This window comes from Mauremys reevesii, linkage group 2, assembly GCF_016161935.1.
Source record: "Mauremys reevesii isolate NIE-2019 linkage group 2, ASM1616193v1, whole genome shotgun sequence".
Taxonomy (NCBI): domain Eukaryota; kingdom Metazoa; phylum Chordata; order Testudines; family Geoemydidae; genus Mauremys; species Mauremys reevesii.
In genome coordinates this window covers 286731849-286754686 of record NC_052624.1, presented here as the reverse complement: position 1 = coordinate 286754686, position 22838 = coordinate 286731849, and the positions used below count along the sequence as shown (strand labels likewise).

Genomic DNA, 22838 nt, shown 5'->3' with positions numbered 1-22838 from the left:
TGGCTGACTGAGAGTCACGTCTGACTGTGCAGTGGGGGTGCAGGACCCTGTGGCCCCCCCAGGACCCCACTGGGGGGACTCGCTGTGGGAAGCGCACAGAGGGGCAGAGGATGCTGAATGCTCCAAGGAGAGACCCAGGAGGTGAAGCCGTGGGAGCTTCTTGCCCTGCAGACAGGCTGCTCCAAGGGAGAGGAGGCTCCCCAGAGTCCTGCCTGGCTTGGTGGGGAGCAGTTCCAGAGCAGCGCCCGGGGACTCGGTGACAAGCTGTTTAGCCAGACGGGCAGAGTGGCTGACAGGCTCCCACTCCTGGCCCCGGCCTGTATGTCTGTGTGGAGTCTCCTGGGCTCAGGCCCCTCGGGCCCCCAGTGGGGGCGGAAGGTGGGGGTCAGTGGGGAGACCTGCCTGGGGTGGCGAGACCCTGGGACAGAGAGAACTGTTGTCAGGCCCCGGGTGGTGCAGCCGCAGATGCTGAGGGGCTGAGGGACCTGGGTGAAGGTCCCCGGGGTGAAGCCCCTCGCCCTGCCTATGGCCCGGATCCCTGTGCAGCCCCAGGAGGGGTCGGGCTGGCTGGTCGTTGGGGTTCTCCAGGATATCAGCTGGGAGGCCCTGTTGGGGGGTGACTGTGTCTCTCTGGGACAGGATCCAGGCCCTGCTCCTATAATGGCCGAGGGTTTGAATTTAAATCCAGGGAACCAATTGGCTAAGATGGAAATGGTCAGTGAAAATGTGAATGACCCGGCTGGCCGGCTCCCTGCCTGCCCTCACTGGGACAGCAGGGGCAGAGCTGAGCCCAGGGGAATCGGAGACCCCAGCAGAGGCTGGGGAACCACAGCCAGCGGGGGACAGCTGCCAGCCAGGGCAGCCTTGTCCAGAGGTGCAAAAGGCCTGGGACAAGAGTAAAGCAGCCTTGGGACACCTGCCTGTCAGAGGAGCCTTTTCACAAGGTGGCCCTGGGCTTGGAGAGGGGAAGGCTCCCCCGATGGAGAATCACTGCTGGAGCATGTACTGACTTTCCGGGAAAAGCTCGCTGAGCTCATGGGTCTGGCCGGGGAGAACCTAGCCAGGGCCCCAGGGAGGCAGAAGCTCTGGTACGACCAGGAACCAGGTGAGGGGGCTCCTCCCGGTGAGGAAGAATAAGCTGCAAGCTGCCTGGGACGGGCCCTTCAAGGTCATCAAGCAGCTGAATGAGAACGATGTGGTGGAGCTGCCCAGCTGGGCTCAGCCACCAAGGGGACGAGGTCACCATGATGGAGCCGGACTGTGACAGGGAGAGGCTGGTCCCGGTCGTGTGTGGCCAGGGGGAGAAGCGGGAAGATCCCCTGGTGGGTCTCTTCCCTGAGACAGGAGCCGACCCCTTGCTGGAATCAGCTCCCCTCTCTGACTAGCTACCCCTGCCCAGCAGGCAGAGATCAGAGACGCTGCATTGGTACCAACAGCTGTTCTCCAACCGGCCTGGGCTCACTCACCCAGCTGTCCACTGGGTGGAGCCGGAAGCCGTTAGGCCTCCCGTCAGGACAGAGCACAGCCCAGGCCCTGGAGGGAGAGGTCAGAGACATGCGCTGCCCTCCAGCCCTGGGCCACTCCCGTGGGGCTGGTCCCCAGGAAAGACGGGTTGATCCGGTTCTGAGGGGCCTATCGGAAGCTCAATGCCATCACCATGTCTGGGCCTGGGCCTGACGAGATCCTAGACAAGCTGGGCAGGACTCGGTACCCCACAACCACGGATCTCACCAAGGTTACTAGCAGGTGCCTTTGGATCCAGATGCCACGTTGAAAGCTGCTTTTGTCACCCCTTTAGGGCCGTACAAGTCCCTGGTCCTGCCTTTTGGCCTCAAGGAGGCGCTGGTCACCTGCCAGCACCAGGGGGATCAGTCCCTGAGGGGATGGGGAATTGTACCCTATTGCAGTGCTTCTCAAACGATCCCATGTGGCAGACCGGCAGGTTTTTCCCCCAATGTGCCAGGGACTGGTACCATATTTCCACCATATTATCATTTTTGCATAGGCACGTAGCACATCAGATCAGAAAAACTAACATTCTTCACTGTATTAATTGGAAGGGGAGTGTGGCGTACATGCAGAGATGTTCCCATTTAACTACACTGAAGACTGATGGAAAGGCTGTGCATTTGGGTGGATACTATAAAATGACTAGATCCAAGAAAATATTATTTGAACATTCGTAGTCATATTAATTTATATCAGAAACAATATAATGAATAAAATAAAAATTGGCAGACTTTTTATTTTGTTTATTTATCAATATTATAATATGTGCTTCTGAAAACATTATTTAATATTGTCGACTTTTATCGACTGATAATTATTCTTGGTGGAATTCCGGTGTGATTTCTAAATTATACTATTATTTCTCTCTCTCTTTCCTGGAAACTCGCCGCGGCCCAGCAGCCAATGGCTTGCGGACCGGCACCGGTCCATGGACCACCACTTTGAGTAGCACTGCGCTAGTGGACATGGATTAGATTTGTGCCATTAGCCAGACCTGGGAGGACCAAGTGTCCCAGGTGAAGAGGGGGCCGGGTTGCCTCCAGGAGGCAGGGCTGACTGTAAAAGCTGGAAAGTGCAAGGTGGGGATGGCAGAGGTGTCGTACCTGGGCCACAAGATGGGGAGCAGCTGCCTAAAGCCAGAGAAGGCCACGGTGGGGGCTATCAGAGACTGGCTGCTCCCCAGACTAAGAACCAGGCCCAGACCTATATTGGGATGGCGGGGCACTGCCAGAGGTTTGTGCCCCACATTAGCTCTGCGTCAGCTCCCACCACTGGGCTATGCGAGAAGGGGAAGCCAGACAAGCTGGTCAGGATCCGGCAGTGCCAGGGGGCTCTCTGCACGCTGAAGGAGGGTCTAGTCAAGGGCCCGGAGCTGGGAAACTCAGACGGTGACCTGCTGTGACGTTAGGAGTGTGATCTAATATCTCATTGGAAGGTGACAGGGCCAGAAAGAGTTAATTACCTCCCAGACTGACCTGACCCAGGGCAGAACTTTAGAGCCTGGTTAGGAAAATATGTAAATGAACAGAGCTTGGAATTGTTAGAGGCAAAAGGGGAGGTGTTTGCTTAGGGCCTGGGACGTAAGCAACCAAGGCTTGTCTATTGCTATGGCTTTGATTCAAAGATCAAAAAAGGAATATTAACATTTAGGAAGACACTGGAATGCAATAGTATTATTGTCTCTGTGTCTCTTTGCAGGTTGTGGTCACCTGTATCTGAACTGTTAATGGATAAATTACCCTGTGCTAATTGCCAGGATGTTTGGGAGAAGGAGTTAAGCCTATTGTTTTCTCAGGCCGAAAGGCTGCTGGAAATGTATAAGAACCTGGGACACGATCCTGCTTCATCTCAGATCTGCTTTGGGTTTCAAGAGGTGGAAACCCTAAGCCATAAGGATTGAGATCCCCAGTCACTGACTGGAGCCACCCTGAATACGGACATAGAAATAATCTAGAGGTTATAGTCCAAAAAGAACTTTTGGCAACTACAAACTCACCATCTCTGCTGTATATCCAAACCTCAAGAGGTTGAACTCAAGTCTGTCTGTATATTGATCTATCAACCAATTCTCTCTCTCTCTTCTTTTTAAATAAATTTCAGTTTAGTTAATACGAATTGGCTATAAGCGTGTGTTTTGGGTAAGATCTAAGTTATCCTTTGACCTGGGTCTGGGACTTGGTCCTTTGGGATCAGGAGAACCTTTTCCCTTTTACTGGGGTGTTGGTTTTAATAACCAGTCGTCCCCATAAGGAGCAGTGCTGGTGGTGATACTGGGAAACGGGAGTGTCTAAGGGAATTGCTTGTGTGACGTGTGGCTAGCCAGTGGGGTGAGACCAAAGTCCTCTCTGGCTGGCTGGTTTGGTGCCTTAGAGGTGGAAAAACCCCAGCCTGGGGCTGTAACTGCCCTGCTCTGAGCAATCTGTTCTGAATTGATTCTCTCAGTTGTGACCCGCCAGAGGCAGCGTCGTTACACAAGCCCTTTCTGGTGTTCACCGATGCCCCAGACACAGGGCTGGGCGCGGTCGGCCAATGCAAAGGGGGAGAAACACCCCATCATGTACCTGAGCAGGAAGCTGCTGCCCCCCGCGGGAGCAGGGTTACGGGGCCATAGAGAAGCAATGCCTGGCCAAGGAGTGGGCTCTTACAAGGCTGCAGCCAGATCTATTTGGGCGGCACTTCACTGTGTACCAGGAGCACTCGCCCTGCTGTGGCTGCACCAGATGAGAGGGGCCAATGCCAAGCTGGAGTCTGTCCTTCCAGGATTGTGAGATGGAGGTGGGTTAAGGGCAGCGCCTATGTTCTAGCTGATGGCTTGTCCCGGAGAAGGGGCCCTGAACTTCCCCAGGTCACTGGCTAAAGTGACCCCACTCAGTTCAGTCTCGAAGGGGGGAGAAACGTGATGAAGTGGGGATTTCCCCTTCTTATGTTGTTTGTGAGTCTTACTGTTCTGCATGAATGCTGTGTGCGCCTCAGTTTCCCTATGTATTGCACCATCGTCTTGGTGGTAGGAATAAGCGTGTGGCTGCCCCCTCGTAACCTGAGACCCGGAAGGGGATGTGATCAGGTGACTCTTGGCCCAGGAAGCGACACAGGCTGGAGGAGGAGCAATGGGCAGGGCAGGGGCCAGGCAGCTGGAAGGGAGTCGACCTCGGCTGGCTTGGGGCACAGGGGGAGGACCAGAGCCCTGGCTCTGGGCTCCCCTCCCCTCAAGATGAACTTGGCTGAAACTCACTGATTTCTGTGCTGACAAGTTCTGCCCTACACTGTGTCCTGTCAACTAATAAACTTTCTGTTTTCCCGGCTGGCTGAGAGTCACGTCTGACTGCGAAGTCGGGGGGCAGGACCCTGTGGCTTCCCCAAGACCCGCCCCAGGGAGGACTCACTGTGGGAAGCGTACGGAGGGGCAGAGGATGCTGAATGCTCCAAGGAGAGACCCAGGAGGTGAAGCCGTGGGAGCTTCTTGCCCTGCAGACAGGCTGCTCCGAGGGAGAGGAGGCTCCCCAGAGTCCTGCCTGGTTTGTGGGGAGCAGATCCAGAGCAGCGCCCGGGGACTCCGTGACACACACCAATCCCCCACCTACCCCCAGACCCAGTAACCCCCGACACCTGTACACACCCATCTCCCACCTACCCCCAGACCCGGTAACCCCAACACCTGTACACACCTACCCCCAGACCCAGTAACCCCCAACACCTGTACACACCCATCCCCACCTACCCCCAGACCCAGTAACCCCACACCTGTACACCCATCCCCACCTACCCCCAGACCCAGTAACCCCCAACACCTGTACACACCCATCCCCACCTACCCCCAGACCCAGTAACCCCCAACACCTGTACACACCCATCCCCACCTACCCCCAGACCCAGTAACCCCCACACCTGTACACACCCATCCCCCCCCCTACCCCCCCAGACCCAGTAACCCACCAGACTATACAGGATCACACCTGGAAAGAAAACTTCCACCACCTCTTCTGTCTTTCAAACAGCCCCTGCCCCAGCCACGCTCCCCACAGACCAGGACACACCATCTGAGTGCCCCAACAGCGGCTGGGAGGGTGAAGCCAGACAATCACTAACTCTCCAATGAGCTCGCACAGGAAATGATACAGAGCCGCAAAACACCACGTCACTCATGGGCCAACACTTCACGACGCGCGGCCGCCGGTCTGGCCTGTCGGTCCCTGTCCCCAATGGGACCCGCACACCGTCCAAAGAAACTCCCGCCTCGGCTAGACACTAAACCCCCCGGCGCGAGTGGAGACACTGCCTTTCCGGCTCATCACAGCCTGCGACCCGCGAACCCCCGGTTGGCCCGGCTACGGGGGGTCAGCAGGCTGCTGCACCCGGAACGGGCCTGGGCAGCCTGTGGTCCCTGCCTGGGGTGCCCTGTGTGGCGCTGCGAGTCCTTCCCCAGGCCGGAGGCAGCTCGGCAGACAGAGCCCAGAGGAAGGAGCCGGGGCCCGGGCTGCCCACAGCAGAGCCCACTGGGGGCCGGGGCTCCGGGAGCAGCCTGGGCCCTGCTGCCTGCCCGGGGCGGCCATGGGGACGGAGCCCAGCGCTCTGCCACCCCCCGGGCACACAGCCACGAGCGCCCGCCGGTCCCAGGCTCCGAGCCCAGCACCCAGCCAGCGCCACAGGGGGACTGCAGCCAGCCAGGGACATTGACCGTCAGCTGAACCTAGCCGAGGGCCTGGGAGTGGCTGGCTCGCCCCCGTCACCAAGGCACTGACAGCCCCTGCCCCGGCCCAGTGGCCAAGCCCCATTCGGCACAGCCTGGGAAAGCCCCGCTGCAGGGAGCTGGGCCAGGGGAGGGGCAAAGCAGCTGCCTTTCGGGGTCTCTGCTCACGCTGGCCGGCCGGGAGAACGGGGCTGGGTCCTGCACTCCAAGGAGCCCAAATGGGCTGGCTGCCCGTCCCATAGCCCTGACCCCCCACCCCCCAGCTCCACAGGAGCCAGGGTCAATCTTTGTTCCACCACCAACAGGCTTCACTCCTGCTCCTGTGTGTGGCAGAGGAGGGAACAGCGGGGCGGGGCGGGGGAGCAGGTGGAAAATGGGGAGGGACGAGGAGGCCAAGACAGAAGGGCTGAGTGCAGGCGGGGGTGGGGGGCAGACAGGAAGCTGAAGGGGGGAGTGGGGCTTGCATCCTCCCCAGTGTCACTGCAGGGGGCAGTTCCCGCTGGCCCCACAAGCTCCCCCCATGCACTGGCAGCTCCAGCCTCCTATGGGGCTCGGGGCTATGGGCCTGCAGTGCTGGCGACCGACAGCAGAGGGCAGCAGCGCCCTGGGATGCTGCACCTGGGAGCAGGTAACTGCTGCCTGACCCCTGCGGCGGGGGGGCTGAGCAGCTCCTGACACTGCAAACCGCCCCCTTGGAAAAGGCCTTTCCACTGTACGAATGACAGATCCCCACGCCTCCCCACGGACCCCCATGTCCCCGACAGATGGACCCCTTCCACCCCTTACCCCGACTGACAGATCCCCCAACAGACCCCCCCCCAGGCCCTCACCGCTGACAGACTCCCCCATGCCCCCCAACACCCCCCATCGCTGACTCCCCCACGCACCCCCAACAGGCAGACGGACACCTCCTCACCCCCCATCACTTACAGACTCCCCCCAACAGACACTTCCTCCCCTAACAGTGACGGGGACGCACCCCCCCGAGCCCCACAGGACACCCTAGAAGAGAGCGCGAGGCCCGCGTGGCGCAGCCCCGCTCCCAGGTCCCAGCCAGGCTTCGCCCCACGGCCCCTTGCCGGGGCGGGCTTGGGGACACCTTTTCCTAAGGCTCCCAGCCCCAGGGCAGCCACATGGCCTGTGCCGCAAGGGACCCCCCTGGGCAGCTTAGGGGCCCCCTCCCCACCACGGCCAGCTGGGGCACGGGACCGAGCTGGGATCCGAGCAGGAGCAGGGAGGGGACGGTACCTCTGGTGCGAAGTGCTGGGACCCTGGCCCGGTGGCCGGCGACGAGGATGGGTCATGGGCTACAGACCCTGCCTGGTAGCGACAGAGCCCAGGAGCTGAGCAAGGGGCGGCGGCATCAGTGGGGCTCGCCCGGCTAGCAAGGGAAGGGCCAACGCGGGCCGAGCTGGCAGCTGGAGCCAGGCACAACGGCTGCGCCTCTACCCGCGAGCCGGCACAATCCCCAGGCCACGGCGGGGACTCCAGCCTGGCCACGTTTCGGTCCAAGGCGGGATGTTTCTCCACAGCCCGGGACAAGCAGGAAGCCACCCGGGAGAGTCACCATGAGCCCCGGGGGCCGGGGACCCGACAATCGCCTCCTGCACCCTGCCCCGACTCCGCCCGGCCTCTCCCCGCCTGCGCCCCCCGCCCCGACTCCGCCCGGCCTATCTCGCCTGCGCCCCTGCCCTGACTCCGCCCGGCCTATCTCGCCTGCACCCTGCCCCGACTCCGCCTGGCCTATCCCCGCCTGCGCCCCCCTGCCCCGCCTCCACCCGGCCTCCCGCCTGCGCCCCTAACCCGACTCCGCCTGGCCTATCCCGCCTGCGCCCTGCCCGCCTCCACCCGGCCTCTCCGCCTGGGCCCCTGCCCCGCCTCCGCCCGGCCTCTCCCGCCTGGGCCCCCTGCCCGCCTCCGCCCGGCCTCTCCCGCCTGGGCCCCTGCCCGCCTCCGCCCGGCCTCTCCCGCCTCGCCCCCTGCCCCGCCTCCGCCCGGCCTCTCCCGCCTCGCCCCTGCCCCGACTCCGCCCGGCCTATCTCGCCTGCGCCCCCGCCCGACTCCGCCCGGCCTATCCCGCCTGCGCCGCCCCACCTCCACCCGGCCTATCTCGCCTGCGCCCCTAACCCGCCTCCGCCGGCCTATCTCGCCTGCGCCCCTGCCCCGACTCCGCCCGGCCTCTCCCCGCCTGCGCCCCCCTAACCCACCTCCGCCCGGCCTCTCCCCGCCTGCGCCCCCCTGCCCCGACTCCGCCCGGCCTATCCCCGCCTGCGCCCCTGCCCTGACTCCGCCTGCCTATCTCCCGCCTGCGCCCCGCCCCGCCTCCGCCCGGCCTATCCCTGCCTGCGCCCCCCTACCCCGACTCCGCCCGGCCTCTCCCTGCCTGGGCCCCCCTGCCCCGCCTCCGCCCGGCCTATCCTGCCTGCGCCTAACCCGACTCCGCCTGCCTCTCCCGCCTGCGCCCCGCCCGGCCTCCGACCGGCCTATCCCCGCCTGGGCCCCCCTGCCCCGCCTCCCCCCGGCCTCTCCCCGCCTGCGCCCCCCTACCCCGACTCCGCCCGGCCTCTCCCCGCCTGCGCCCCCCTAACCCGACTCCCGGCCTCTCCCGCCTGCGCCTAACCCGACTCCGCCCGGCCTCTCCCGCCTGCGCCCCTAACCCGACTCGCCCGGCCTCTCCGCCTGCGCTAACCCACCTCCGCCCGGCCTCTCCCGCCTGCGCCCCTGCCCGACTCCGCCCGGCCTATCTCGCCTGCGCCTGCCCTGACTCCGCCCGGCCTATCTCGCCTGCGCCGCCCCGCCTCCGCCCGGCCTATCCCCGCCTGCGCCCCTGCCCGCCTCCGCCCGGCCTATCTCTGCCTGGGCCCCTGCCCCGCCTCCACCCGGCCTATCCCTGCCTGCGCCCCTAACCCGACTCCGCCCGGCCTCTCTCGCCTGCGCCCGCCCGCCTCCGCCCGGCCTCTCCGCCTGCGCCCCTAACCCGACTCCGCCCGGCCTCTCCCCGCCTGCGCCCCCCTAACCCGACTCCGCCCGGCCTATCCCCGCCTGCGCCCCCCTAACCCGACTCCGCCCGGCCTCTCCGTGCCTGTTGCCCCGCGGCACCATTGCTCGCTGTGCACCCGGGGGCTGCTGGTGCTCCCACCCCCTCTGGAAAGCCGCACTGCCCAGCCCCCCACTCCCAGCGCACGCAGCAGCAGAGTCCCTGGTGCCCTGCACTGGCCGCTCACAGGGCAGCCAGGCCCTTCGGTCACCGGGGAAACCGGAGACTCCTGGGACCCAGCCCCTGGCAAGCCTGGCTCTGCCGCCCTCCGAACAGCCACCGCATCTGCAGTTGGGATTCCCACACCACACGCAAGCTAAGTGGGGTCGGCTCCGATGGGAGACTGCTAAGGAATACTTAGGGGGTGCAGGGCACCCTCCCCCCGGCAGCGCCGGCCCGGTGCGGGGGTCACGGCACTGCCCCCTCCCCCCGGCAGCGCTGGCCCGGTGCGGGGGTCACACCGCTGCTAGCAGTCCCATCTTTAGGACGATACGTGACACTCCTGGCTCCTATCCCCTTCCGCTGCCAGCAGAGCGCCGGGCAGGGGAGAGGCACAGACAGTGCTCAGGCGGCTCAGACAATGATCCACCCCTGCATGGCATCTCAGCCCCCCCTCAGCAAGCCCCATGGAGCCAGGGGGATCCGGCCACATGCCTGCCTCACTCCTGACCCACAGCCCCCTGCTAGCCCAGCCCTGGGCCCCTCACAGTGCTGCACCCGGTGCCCCTCACTCCCGACCCACAGCCCCCTGCTAGCCCAGCCCTGGGCCCCTCACAGTGCTGCACCCGGTGCCCCTCACTCCTGACCCACAGCCCCCTGCTAGCCCAGCCCTGGGCCCCCCACAGTGCTGCCGGTGCCCCTCACTCCCGACCCACAGCCCCCTGCTAGCCCAGCCCTGGGCCCCTCACAATGCTGCCGGTGCCCCTCACTCCCGACCCACAGCCCCCTGCTAGCCCAGCCCTGGGCCCCTCACAGTGCTGCCGGTGCCCCTCACTCCCGACTCACAGCCCCCTGCTAGCCCAGCCCTGGGCCCCCCACAGTGCTGCACCCGGTGCCCCTCACTCCCGACCTGGGCTCCCCCAGCCCTGCCAATGCCCCTCAATGCCGCAGCCTCCCGCCCGGGAAGCCTGTGCCCAGGAGAGGCCCCGGGCGCTGATGGACTCTGTGGTGGAGCCAGACGCCCGGCCGGCTGCAGCCTAGGTCCAGGCTCCCTGTGGGGATGGGCCAGTGCCCCACGAAGCCCTTCAGAGTTCACAGCCACCCCTGGCTCTTGGCCAGCGCACCCCCCCCCGACCTGCCCCAGGGCCTGGGACCGCTGCAGTCAGCAGGGCTGGGGCGCCAGGGCTTTCCGTGCTGAGCCAGGAACAAAGCGGCTGTTTGTGGCCGCAGCCAAGGAAGGGCCTGGAAGCTGCGGCGAGCGGGGGCCAGATTATTCATCAGGCTGGAGCTGGCAGGGGGCTCAGGCCATTCTCACAGTAAATCAGCCAGGCAGACAAAGCGGAAGCCCCTCCCCCCTCGGAGCAGCACAGACCCCCAGCCCCGAGCCCAGCCCACCCCGGGGCAGGAGCACCTGCTGCAAACCAGCCCTGAGACCCAGAGCCTGGCAGCCCTGATCCCCCACCACCCCCGCTAGCCCGCTCCAGGGCAGCTGGGGCTTGACACAAATTCACCTGCGGGGGGCGCCAGGGCCGGCCCGTTAACCCCTGAGCAGCACAGCCCCACCGCAGGGACTCCCCCTGGGGCCCCTCCCAGGCAGGGACAAGCCCCGACACATCTGCCCCCACCATGCCTGGCGCAGGGCAGCCAGTGGGACAGGCGGGCGGGCGCTCACCACTGCCTGGCCCGACCTTACCAGCCGTGCAGTGCCCGGAGGCTGCAACGTGCCCAGCACAGGCCCCAGGATGGTCCCGGCGCGTTTCCAGCCAAGCCTGAGTCCTTATGTAATAACAGAGCCCACACGCCCCTGCAGTGCCCCTCAGTCCCCACCCGCAGCCCCGATATCCCAGCCCTGCCCCCCCAGCTCTGCCAGTGCCCCTCAGTCCCCACCCGCAGCCCCGATACCCCAGACCTGCCCCCCCAGCTCTGCCAGTGCCCCTCAGTCCCGACCCGGAGCCCCGATCCCCCAGCCCTGCCCCCCAGCTCGGCCAGTGCCCCTCAGTCCCGACCCGCAGCCCCGATACCCCAGCCCTGCCCCCCAGCTCTGCCAGTGCCCCTCAGTCCCCACCGCAGCCCCGATACCCCAGCCCTGCCCCTAGCTCTGCCAGTGCCCTCAGTCCCCACCCGCAGCCCCGATACCCCAGCCCTGCCCCAGCTCTGCCAGTGCCCTCAGTCCCCATCCGCAGCCCCGATACCCCAGCTCTGCCAGTGCCCCTCAGTCCCCACCCGCAGCCCCGATACCCCAGCCCTGCCCCCCAGCTCTGCCAGTGCCCCTCAGTCCCGACCCGCAGCCCCGATACCCCAGCCCTGCCCCCCAGCTCTGCCAGTGCCCCTCAGTCCCCACCCCCAGCCCCGATACCCCAGCCCTGCCCCCTCAGCTCTGCCAGTGCCCCTCAGTCCCGACCCGCAGCCCCGATACCCCAGCCCTGCCCCCAGCTCTGCCAGTGCCCCTCTGTCCCCACCCGCAGCCCCGATACCCCAGCCCTGCCCCCCCAGCTCTGCCAGTGCCCCTCAGTCCCCACCCGCAGCCCCGATACCCCAGCCCTGCCCCCTCAGCTCTGCCAGTGCCCCTCAGTCCCCACCCGCAGCCCCGATACCCCAGCCCTGCCAGTGCCCCTCAGTCCCCACCCGCAGCCCCGATACCCCAGACCTGCCCCCAGCTCTGCCAGTGCCCTCAGTCCCCACCCACAGCCCCACACCCCAGCCCTGCCCCCCCAGCTCTGCCAGTGCCCCTCAGTTCCGACCCGCAGCCCCGATATCCCAGCCCTGCCCCCCCAGCTCTGCCAGTGCCCCTCAGTCCCCACCCGCAGCCCCGATACTCCAGCCCTGCCCCCCCAGCTCTGCCAGTGCCCCTCAGTCCTGACCCGCAGCCCCGATACCCCAGCCCTGCCCCCCAGCTCTGCCAGTGCCCCTCAGTCCCGACCCGCAGCCCCAATACCCCAGCTCTGCCCCCCCAGCTCTGCCAGTGCCCCTCAGTCCTGACCCGCAGCCCCAATACCCCAGCTCTGCCCCCCCAGCTCTGCCAGTGCCCCTCAGTCCCCACCCGCAGCCCCGATACCCCAGCCCTGCCAGTGCCCCTCAGTCCCCACCCGCAGCCCCGATACCCCAGCCCTGCCAGTGCCCTTCAGTCCCAACCCGCAGCCCCCTGCTAGCCCAACCTTGGGCTTCCCACAGCCCTGCTGGTACCTCTCACTCCAGACCTGCAGCCCCCACACCTGCAGTCCTTGATGCTGTCTCCCTTATCTAGACACAGCTAGATGAGTTCGTGTCTGTACTCGGGCCAGAGGGTGCTCAGGTCTAGACATTCCCCCCAGTCTCTGAGACAGGCACTGGCTGGAGTCCCAGCCCCTCGGGGCTCAGTGGGGAGAGTCCCCCTGAGGACAGGGGCCTGGGGCAGAGTGGGGTCCCCATGTCGGGCACTCCATTAATGAACTCAGGGGAGCTGGGCCGGCTCAGCTCCACAGGGACATCTGGCCAAGCCGGGCCCGCTCAGCACAGCGGTTCCCCTGCCACAGCCTGCTCCGCACCCCATAGGCCACTCCACACCCCGCATCCTGCTCCGCAGCCCGCAGGCCACACCCTGCTCCGCACCCCGCTCCGCAGCCCACAGCCTGCTCCGCAGCCCGCGGGCCACTCCACACCCCGCATCCTGCTCCGCAGCCCGCAGGCCACACCCTGCTCCGCAGCCCGCAGGCTGCTCCGCACCCCGCTCCGCAGCCCACAGCCTGCTCCGCAGCCCACAGCCTGCTCCGCAGCCCGCGGGCCACTCCACACCCCGCATCCTGCTCCGCAGCCCGCAGGCCACACCCTGCTCCGCACCCCATAGGCCACTCCACACCCCGCAACCTGCTCCGCAGCCCACAGTCCACAGCCTGCTCCGCAGCCCACAGCCTGCTCCGCACCCCGCGGGCCACACCCTGCTCCGCACCCCGCGGGCCACACCCTGCTCCGCACCCCGCGGGCCACTCCACACCCCGCATCCTGCTCCGCAGCCCACAGTCCACAGGCTGCTCCGCACTCCGCAGACCACGCTCCGCACCCTGCTCCGCAGGCCACACCCCACAGCTTCCTTTGCAGCCTCAGCCGCAGGAAACCCCTCCAGCCTGTGACAACAAGCAGCCCCAGCCAGCTGGGCAGGGGCCATCAGCAAACACCATACCCACAGGCCCCCTTGGCGCTGGGGGGCTCCTCCTGGGGCGATGGGGCTGGACGCAGCTGGTAGCAGGGCTCCACTCGGTGCCTGGGGCGATGAGCCGGGTGCCCTGCATGGTCAGCTGTGGCTAGGCCTGGAGTCGGGCCTGGCTCTGGTGCAGTGCAGCAGCCCCCGGGGACGGTCTTGCAGGCTCCAGCGAGGAGCAGACAGAGCTGGTCTGGGGGCGCCGAGGGTCCTGGGGTCCTGACCCGACCGTCCCCCCGGGGCACTGGGCAGAGATGGGCACAGCAGGGGCAGCCTTGCCTGAAGCAGGCACGTGGCTCCCACTGGCCCAGGACCACGGCCCGTCCCAGACAGCGACACTGACCAGGCCGGTGCCCACGCCTGGGGGTGCAGCTGTCACCCTGCCCAGGGGCGACCCTTGTCCGGGACGGGACTCCCGCTGCCCCCAGGCCCCTAGACAGGGGCTGGGCCCACTCCATGGGGAGGGGAACCCCCCCCGGCCCTGGGGGTGCAGCTGTCACCTGCCCAGGGGCGACCCTTGTCCGAGACGGGACTCCCGCTGCCCCAGGCATGGGCTGGGCCCACTCCATGGGGTGGGGAACCCCCCCAGGCCCTGGGGGTGCAGCTGTCACCCTGCCCAGGGGCGACCCTTGTCCGGGACGGGACTCCCGCTGCCCCCAGGCCCCTAGACAGGGGCTGGGCCCACTCCATGGGGAGGGGAACCCCCCCAGGCCCTGGGGGTGCAGCAGTCACCCTGCCCGGGGGCGACCCTTGTCCGGGACAGGACTCCCGCTGCCCCCGGGCCCCTAGACAGGGGCTGGCCCCACTCCATGGGGTGGGGAACCCCCCCAGGCCCTGGGGGTGCAGCTGTCACCCTGCCCAGGGGCGACCCCTGGCCGGGCCAGGACTCCCGCTGCCCCCGGGCCCCTAGACGGGGGGGCGGGGCGGTGCAGGGGGGGTGAACCCCCCCCCCGGGACTCCCGCTGCCCCAGACAGGGGCTGGCCCCACTCCATGGGGCGGGGCGGGGCAGGGGAACTCCCCCCACGCCAGACCCCCCGGCCCACCCCAGAGCCAGCTGCACCGCGGCGGGCGGGCCGGGCCGGTACCTTTCAGCGAGCTGATCTCGTGCTGGATGCAGCGGGACGCGGCCATGGCGGGTGCGGGGCAGCCGCTGCCTCCCCGTCCTGCCCGGCTCTGCGGGGCCAGCGGCGGGCGGGGCGCCCGGCCCCGCCCCGCCCCGCCCCGCCGGGCCCGCCGCAGCCAATCAGGGGCCGGGGCTGCGCCCATTCATTGACCTGGAGCGGCGGCTACTGCGGCAGCGCGGGACGCACCGCCCCTCCTCCCCGCCGACCTGGCTGAGCCCCTCCCCATCTACCCCGGGCAGCGCCGAGCCCTCCACCATCTACCGCGGGTCGGCCCGGCCCCACCATCTACCGCGGGTCGGCCCGGCCCCCATCTACCCCGGGCAGCGCCGAGCCCCCCCATCTACCGCGGGTCGGCCCGCCCCATCTACCCCGGGCAGCGCCGAGCCCCCGCATGTACCGCGGGTCGGCCCGGGCCCTCCCCATCTACCCAGGCGGGGCCGGGGCCCCAACTGGCTTCAAGTAACGCGATTTTAGAGCAAGACAGAACCGTAGCGCCCCCCCCCGTGCCCCTCCCCCCCACACCTCCCCCTGCCCTGGGGGGGGGCCTGGGTTCCCCATGACCCCCGCCCGTGCGTGGCGTTTGGGGAACACTCCCAATGCCGCCCGCGGGGCCTACGGCAGGCAGGGGCAGGGCGGGCGCTGGCCCGAGAGACGGCTGGTGCCACGGGCCGGCAGAGCCCACGGGGCCCATCCCCTGCCCCATGACTGCGAGGTGCAGGGTGGCCACAATCCTACTGCTGGGGCCTGGCCCAGCCCGGGGTCCTGCTGGGCCGGGGGCGGCAGCCGGGCCCAGGCAAGAGCCAGCTGCTCCCCCCGCCCCCCCCTCCCCGCAGGGGACAGGGGCCGACTGAGGGCACAGTTAGGGGCCTTGGGTCTCCCCACATCCCGTTCGCTAAGGGACTCTGAGCTCAGGGTTCCTGGCAGGGTGGCCCTGGCCCCACAGCTCTGCCTGGAGCCATGGAGCTGCTTCCACAGCCCCATGGGAGGGGCAGACCCCACCTGGCATGGCTGACAATGGCCCCGGGGCTGGAGAGTGGGCAGCACGTCCCAGGGAGAGAGGAGGGAATGGTCCCTGAGGCCCTGCCCCTCCCCCCCTAACCACCCCCTGCACACCCAGGGCACAGGCCCTGCCCCTCCCCCCCTAACCACCCCATGCACACCCAGGGCACAGGCCCTGCCCTCCCCCCATGCATGCTCAGGGCACATGCATGGGTGCGACAGGTCCTGCAGTGTCTCACGGGAGCAGGCCCTGCACGCCCAGGGACGCTGTCCTCCCTGCAGGGCTGGGGCTGGGCTCCGCGTCTGCCAGGTGCCAGCGTTGTGCTATTGCTGCAGGAGGGTGATACATCCAGAGCAGGAGGCCCCGTGCCAGGGACTAGCCCTGGGGTGTAGCACTGTGCTGACACCCCAGCTGTGTGGAGGGCACATGCCCAGGGCCATGCCACCCTGCCAGGAGAGGGGGCGGGGAGCCCACAGGGCAGCAGGTGGGAGAGGCAGGGGGTCAGGCCGAGCCCGCAGCTTCCTTGTGCCAGGGCCAGGGGTGCCAGGGCAGGGGACATGGAGCTTCGGCCCCAAGCAGCTTTGGGGGCGACTCCCTGGAGGAATCCCAGCTCGGCCCTGCTCTGGCCCCAACATCGGCACCTGGAGGTGGAGCTGCCTCCGGAGCAGGTGGCTGCAGGCTGGGGGTGCACCAGGCCTGCCCGCCCTGGGGCCAACGCACGTAACGGGGGCTGGGCGGCCCCAGGAGCTGGCACTGCCAGGCCGGTGGCGCCAGCCTGAGCCCATGCTGGGAACTAGCCACGGCTCGGCTCAGCCACAGCCCCTCCCTACCCAACGCTGCACAGGACAGGGCCACCCCGGAGCTCCGAGAGAGAGCGCCCCCTGCTGGGGCACTGTCATCCCCCCCCATCCTGGCCCCGCACCCTCCAACAGCCCCCTCGGCACTATCGACTTCCGCAGTCACTGCCCCTCCCAGGGCCTGGCCGGGCTCAGCACCTCCTCGCCCCGTCAGCCAGCATCGCCCACGGTCCTCTCCAGCTCTCCCCCAGCACCCACCGCCACGGGCCTCACCAGCACCTACCCTCCCGCCCCAGTCCCCGTGCTCACCGCCTGCCAGGGATCTGCAGCAGCCGCCAAGCCCTGGGGAATTCACGGGGGGGGGGGGGGGCGGCCGAGCTGGCCCCACCGGGGGAAGCAAAGCACCCGGGAACACAAGCACAGACAGCACGGCAGTGACAGCCCCAGCACCCTCCTCGGAGCTGCCCCAGGACCAGCAACAGGGTTGCTACGGCCAGGGCCAGGCCAGGCATGGAACCCAGGGTCCCAAGCAGTTTAACCAGGGGACCAAGAGGCACCTCTCGCCGCCCATGAGGCACGACCCCAGCGGGGGGCTGCAGCTCAGGACCCACCAGGAGAGGGGCTATCTGGTTATCTGAGGGCAGGGTGCCCGGGACCGACGGAGAGGCAGCGCAGTGCCCCCAGGGCAGGCGGGCGTAGCAAGCCAGAGCCGAGTGCAAGCAACCTACAGACCCAGGGTGGGGACGGAACCTGCGACCAGCAGCCCCTGCCCCAGCCCTGAGGACGAGCAGCCGGCATAGCGCTGCCCCAGCCACGCTCGGCGCCCCTGCAGGGGACCCCCGCTCAGCCAGCCGGGGATGGCGGGCTCAGGGCTCCCCTGGCCTCCACCCTCTCCTAGGGCTCTGAGCACACCCTGCTGGCAGTGCCCAGTCTGCACGGCCAGCACGAGCCGGGCACACGCCAGCCCCGGGGAGCGCCATGCTGTCCCTCCCGCATGGGGCAGGGCGAGGACACAGCCCCCCAGGGCCGGACACAGCTGGGGGCCAGGCTCCATACCCACAGGCGGGCACGGGGGGTGCAGCAGCAGAGTAGGGCAGAGGCACGGCCGGGGCTGGGAAAGCCACAGCCCCTGACAGAGAGACACCTCCCCTGCCAGGGTCCCACCAGGCTCTGTCCCCTCCCCACATACCCCCAGGCACTCTAGGCGGAACGGCACCTGCATCCACGGACTGGGACTGGCCCCACCAGGGACCTCCAGACGTTCCCCTCCCAGGGGCCCATCCACACCCTCATGCCCAGCCGGAGGGGCAGGAGCCCAGAGCTGGGTGGCAGCAGCCCGTCAGCCTCCCGAAGGGGCAGGCCAGGCCACATGCATTTCCCCTTTAAGGGCAGGCCTGGCGTGGGGGAGTGCGGGCGCCCTCGCACAGAGCCAGCCCCCAGCTCCCCTGCAGACTGCCCTGGCGGCTCAGAACCAGAGACCTGGAGAGGGCTGGGAGGGGAGCTCGGGGGGGGGGGGGGTGCTCTAGGGGAAGCCAGAGGAGTTTAAATAGCTACAGAGATTCCATTACTATTGACATGTGCCCAAAGCCCTGGGCTCCAGAGAGCCTGTAATCCCAGCCAGCTCCCGTCTGACACCCGCCCCACCACAGCTCTGTTCCCCGGCCCCCCAGCCCTCCCACAGAGCCCCCTCCATCCACCCCCACACGCTCCCGGCCCACCCAGACACCCCGTCCCTGTCCCCCCAGCGCACACCCCTGCCCGTCCCCCCATGCTCCCAGACCCTTGCAGAGGGCTCAGCAGGGCCTCTCACACGGCGGGGGGCACTGGAACAGGATTTCACAGACGTGTCCTGAGCCCCCTCCATCCACCCCCACACGCTCCCGTCCCACCCAGACACCCCGTCCCTGTCCCCCCAGCGCACACCCCTGCCCGTCCCCCCATGCTCCCAGACCCTTGCAGAGAGCTCAGCAGGGTCTCACACGGCGGGCGGCACTGGAACAGGATTTCGCAGAGCCCCCGGCCCAGGGCCCTGCTGCAGGTGTGTCCCAGCAGGGAGGATGGGGCAGCGATCAGCTCCAACTCCCTTTTCCATAGGCCCCCCGGGGGACAGCACCCCCCAGCATTATGCAGTGCGCGCCTCGCTCCAAGCCAGTGGGTCTACCTGGACCCCAAACCCGCCGCAGCTGCCAGCTCCTGTGCTGCAGACTTCACCCCGGAGCCCAGCTGGGCCCCAGACACAGCCGCTCCGGCCTTCCCAGCATTTACCGCCCCAGCCCCACGGTGCCCTCTGGGCCCAGGGATGAGGCCATGGAGCCTGGTGGGCCCAGCAGGTGCCCAGCGGGTGTGTGGCTCTGGGCTCCCAAAGTCAGTGCGTGCTGCAGGTGCTGGGGTCCTGCCACCCCCGGCTTGCTCAGCCCTGAACACATCAGAGGGGGCAGCCCTGCCTGCCCCCGTCAGCCCAGGCCCCATCAGTGCAGAGCCTGGCTCCAGCCACACCCCACAGCCCTGCCTGGCTCATCCTAGACGCCCCTGGGGCCGAAACCCCAGCACTGGCAGCTGGGCCCGTCAGAGCCGAGCCCCACACCTGCTGAAGGGCTCCGGCCGGCAGTGCCTGCTATGCCCTATTATGGGAACGAGCAGGAGCCCCAGCCCCCCAGCCTGTCTGGAGCACCGGGGGGCCAGCCGGGGGGCAGGGCTGGTACCTTTGTATCTCTCCCGCACCTCCTCGTAGGCCTGGATAAAGTCCTTCTCCTCCGGGTTGGGGGGCAGGCTGCTGAGGCTGAAAGCAGCCATGGGTCAGCGCAGCGGCGAGCTCTTGGCGTCTCTCATGGGTGCCGAGCAGGAGCTGGGGCTGGGGCTGGCAGGCATGGCCCGTGAGAGCCCAGCCCAGCCCAGCTGCTGGAATGCCATTCCAGCCGGCCTGGCCCTACCTCTTAAAGGAACAGCCGCCCACGGCTCCGGGGCTGGGAGGAGCCGGCCCCCTGCGGGGCAAAGCCAGGCTAAAGGGGGTGCTGAGCCCCCCTCGCCCTGGCACGGCACCGCAGGGCCGAGCCCCGTATCCCTCGGAAGGAGAGGCACTAGCCAGGGCTCCCCATACTCACCTCTGACCCACTTCACCTCTCCAGGGTGCGGGGACATCCAGCCAGCCCCGCCCCCAAGGAGGGCCCAGACAGAGTCCGATGGGGAATTATCCCCCTGCCCCAGACAGGCTAGAACCCACAGCCGCGAGCCGGCCTAGGGACCACTGCCCAGCCCCGGATGCAGCCAGCTCGGGGGTGCAGCGCAGCCGCCCACGGCTAACAGGCAGCTCAGCCAGATGACAAATGCAGCTGACGCAGCAGAAGGGAATTGGGGACAGGCCAGTCACAGCCACGGCGCTGCCGGGAACAAAGGATGAAGCACCGGAACACAGGCCTCCGGGAGCTCGGGGCAGCGCAGGCTGGTGGGTGTCCCCCGCCCCGCCGGCGGCCTGGTCGCAGCGAGCTGGAGATGCAGGAGCCTGCAGAACAGAGCTCCCGGCACAGATACTGGCAGCCCCCGAGCGCCCGCGGCTGAGCGCTGGGGGACGGGAACCCGCCGCTCAGTGGCCGTCTGTGCATCCAGCTCTGTCTGTCTGCCCCCACTCCCGATTTCCTCCTAGGGCAAATGGCAACTGCACTTTGCTCACCAGCCCCCCGCAGCCTGCATCCCCCCGAGGAGCCAGTGCCCTTCACCTGCAGCTCCCCTCATGGCCCCCCCAGACCCCCCCCAGCTCTGCCAGGGTAGCTGGAAATGCCTTTGCTCCCCCTCCCCTGCCGCGCCGCAGGGCAGCGAATCCACTTGCACGGCCCTTTCCCCGAGCTCCCTCGCCCAGGCTGGGCTGCACGCGTCCTGCGCGAGGCTCCTGCAGAAGGGACCATGTCCTTTTATTCAGCCCAGGCTTGTCCCCGGCAGCCAGGAGACCCCAGGGTATTTGTAAGGCTCCGTCTCTGAACTCAGGCCCTGCCATGTTTCCAGCTGCCCCCTCCCCTGCGCTCAGATTCCCCCCGTCCCCACGGCAGGGCCTGACACCCCCACTCCTCAGCACAGATGCCACTGGCCAGGAAACAGCCTCTGCTCTGCCCGGCTCCCGGGGCAAGTGCTGCATGCGCTGGCCTCACTGCCGGCGCCCGTGTGCACGCATGGGCTCATGGCGCCAGCCACCGCGTGGCAGGGCGCCTCCAATGCACAGGGGAAACCCCTGGCAGGTGCCCACGCCCTGCCCCAGCTGTGCCAGGGACCCGGCAGGCGAGGGCACAGAGCTGGGCACCGGTGCACAGGCTCTGCAGCGAGGGGCATGCATCTGGCCGGGCCCCTGCGCCCCAGCTGTGCCGGAGACTGACACGGGCCGGGACTCGCTGCTATTCTGAGCTGTCGGGCCCTCATCTGGCTCCAGGACTGCAGCTCGTTTGCAGCTGCTCCCAAGTCAGGCAGCGGGAGGCTGACAGGCCAGGTGCCCGTCCCTGGGTGCTGCCCTGTTCCAGGAACGCTGGTGAGTCACTGGGAGAACCAGCGGGAGGCGGGACCCACACACGGGAGGAGGGGGCATCGGCCCTAAATTTAGCTGCCCAAAGCCCCGGGTAATTCAATCTGGTGCAAAGGGCTCAGCAGGCGGGCGGGCGGGAGGGGCAGAGCCCGGCGCCCGACAGAAATAGTGCGGAGAGCATTCAGTCACCGCCAGGGACATGCCGGCCACTGCCCGCAGGCACAGCACACGAGAGGGCACTGCGGGCATGCCTCAAGGGCGGGGGGCTCCTCCTCCGGGGCCATGCTGCCCAGTGCCCCTCCACGGCACCATCTCTACGGACCAGGGTGGGGCATGGACAGGCCGGAGCCGGCGGGGACCCAGCTCTCTCCTGGAACTCGGGGGCCGGAGCAGGGAGACTGCAGCCACGCGGGGGCCGTGCCCACCCACCACCCTGGGGAATCCCTCGCTGCGGCGGCTTGGTCCCACGCCCGAGCTGCTATCACCCCCCAGCGCACCCCTCCCCTTGCCCCACCCCCACACATGCACCTGGGCACCCAACACAGACCCCCACCCCATGCCACACCCTCACCCCACCACCAACCCCACACACACACACCTGGGCACCCCTGTCCCTCCCCTGGCACGCCCCTCACCTCACCCCGACCCCCACACACCTGGGCACCCAACACAGACCCCACCAACGCACCACAACCCAGGGCACCACCCGCCCCACCACAGACCCCCACCCCACAGCACACCCCTCCTGTCACCCACTACCAACCTCCACACACACACACACACACACACACACACACACACACACACACACACACACACACACACACACACACACACACACACACACACACACACCCCACAGCTCAGAGTCAGCTCCCCCCACCTCCCTGCACTCCAGCCCTCCCCCCCCCACTCCACTCCACCCCACCCAATTGCAGGGCGCCAGGCAACAGGGGGAAAGGACAAATACACCCACCCCACTGCGCTGGTTCATCTGGCACCTAGGCAGACCCTGCCTGGAGTTCGATGGCAACCCCCCCAGGACCAGGGCACCTGGGATGCGGGGCAAGAAGCCCCCACCAGGGAGCCTCCCAGCCCCCCTCACCCCAGCGCTCACTGGGGGTGCAGACCCTATCACCCCATGCAGAACCACCCAGAGCTAGCCCCTGCCCCACAGTGCCTGCACCACTCAGAGCCCCCACCAGCCCCACCCCGCCCATACCACTCACAGGCCTGCTCTCCCACAGAGCCCCCCCCCGGTTCCAGCCAAAGCACCAATCCCCAGTGCCCCACCCACACCAGTCAGAGCCCTGGCCCCCAAGACTACCAGGTCCCCCTGACTGGTTAAAGCCCTGTTCCACCTATAGCTCCTAATGCCCCACCATGCTCAGAGCCCCGCCCCCCACAGTCCCCAGTGCCCCCCTACTGGTCAGAGCCTTGCCCCCCACAACCCTCCATACTGGTCAGGGCCCCACCCCCACAGCCCCCAGTGCCCCCATACTGGTCAGAGCCCCGCCCCCACAGCCCCAGTGCCCCCATACCGGTCAGAGCCCCGCCCCACAGCCCCCAGTGCCCCCCATACCGGTCAGAGCCCCACCCCCCACAGCCCCCAGTGCCCCCCATACTGGTCAGAGCCCCGCCCCCCACTGCCCCCAGTGCCCCCCATACCGGTCAGAGCCCTGCCCCCCACAGTCCCCAGTGCCCCCATACCGGTCAGAGCCCCGCTCCCACAGCCCCCAGTGCCCCCATACTGGTCAGAGCCCCCACAGCCCCCAGTGCCCCATATTGGTCAGAGCCCCGCTCCCACAGCCCCAGTGCCCCCATACTGGTCAGAGCCCCGCTCCCA

General features: G+C 67.6%; 1 protein-coding gene across 8 annotated transcripts in view; it reads right to left on the bottom strand.

Moving 5' to 3' along the window:
* Nucleotides 1-22838, bottom strand: part of PLEC (plectin) — a 155577-nt gene that overhangs the window by 91637 nt on the left and 41102 nt on the right. For 2 of the 8 annotated variants that reach the window (XM_039521316.1, XM_039521318.1), the window contains exon 1: nucleotides 19191-19310. The exons of 4 other annotated variants lie outside the window; for them this stretch is intronic. In XM_039521316.1, coding sequence (XP_039377250.1) covers nucleotides 19191-19281 — 91 coding nt within the window. In that variant the 5' untranslated portion in view covers nucleotides 19282-19310. Of the gene's footprint in view, nucleotides 1-14652; nucleotides 14723-19190; nucleotides 19311-22838 lie in introns of those variants that run through there. 2 more of the 8 variants (XM_039521319.1, XM_039521321.1) reach the window with 1 other exon arrangement.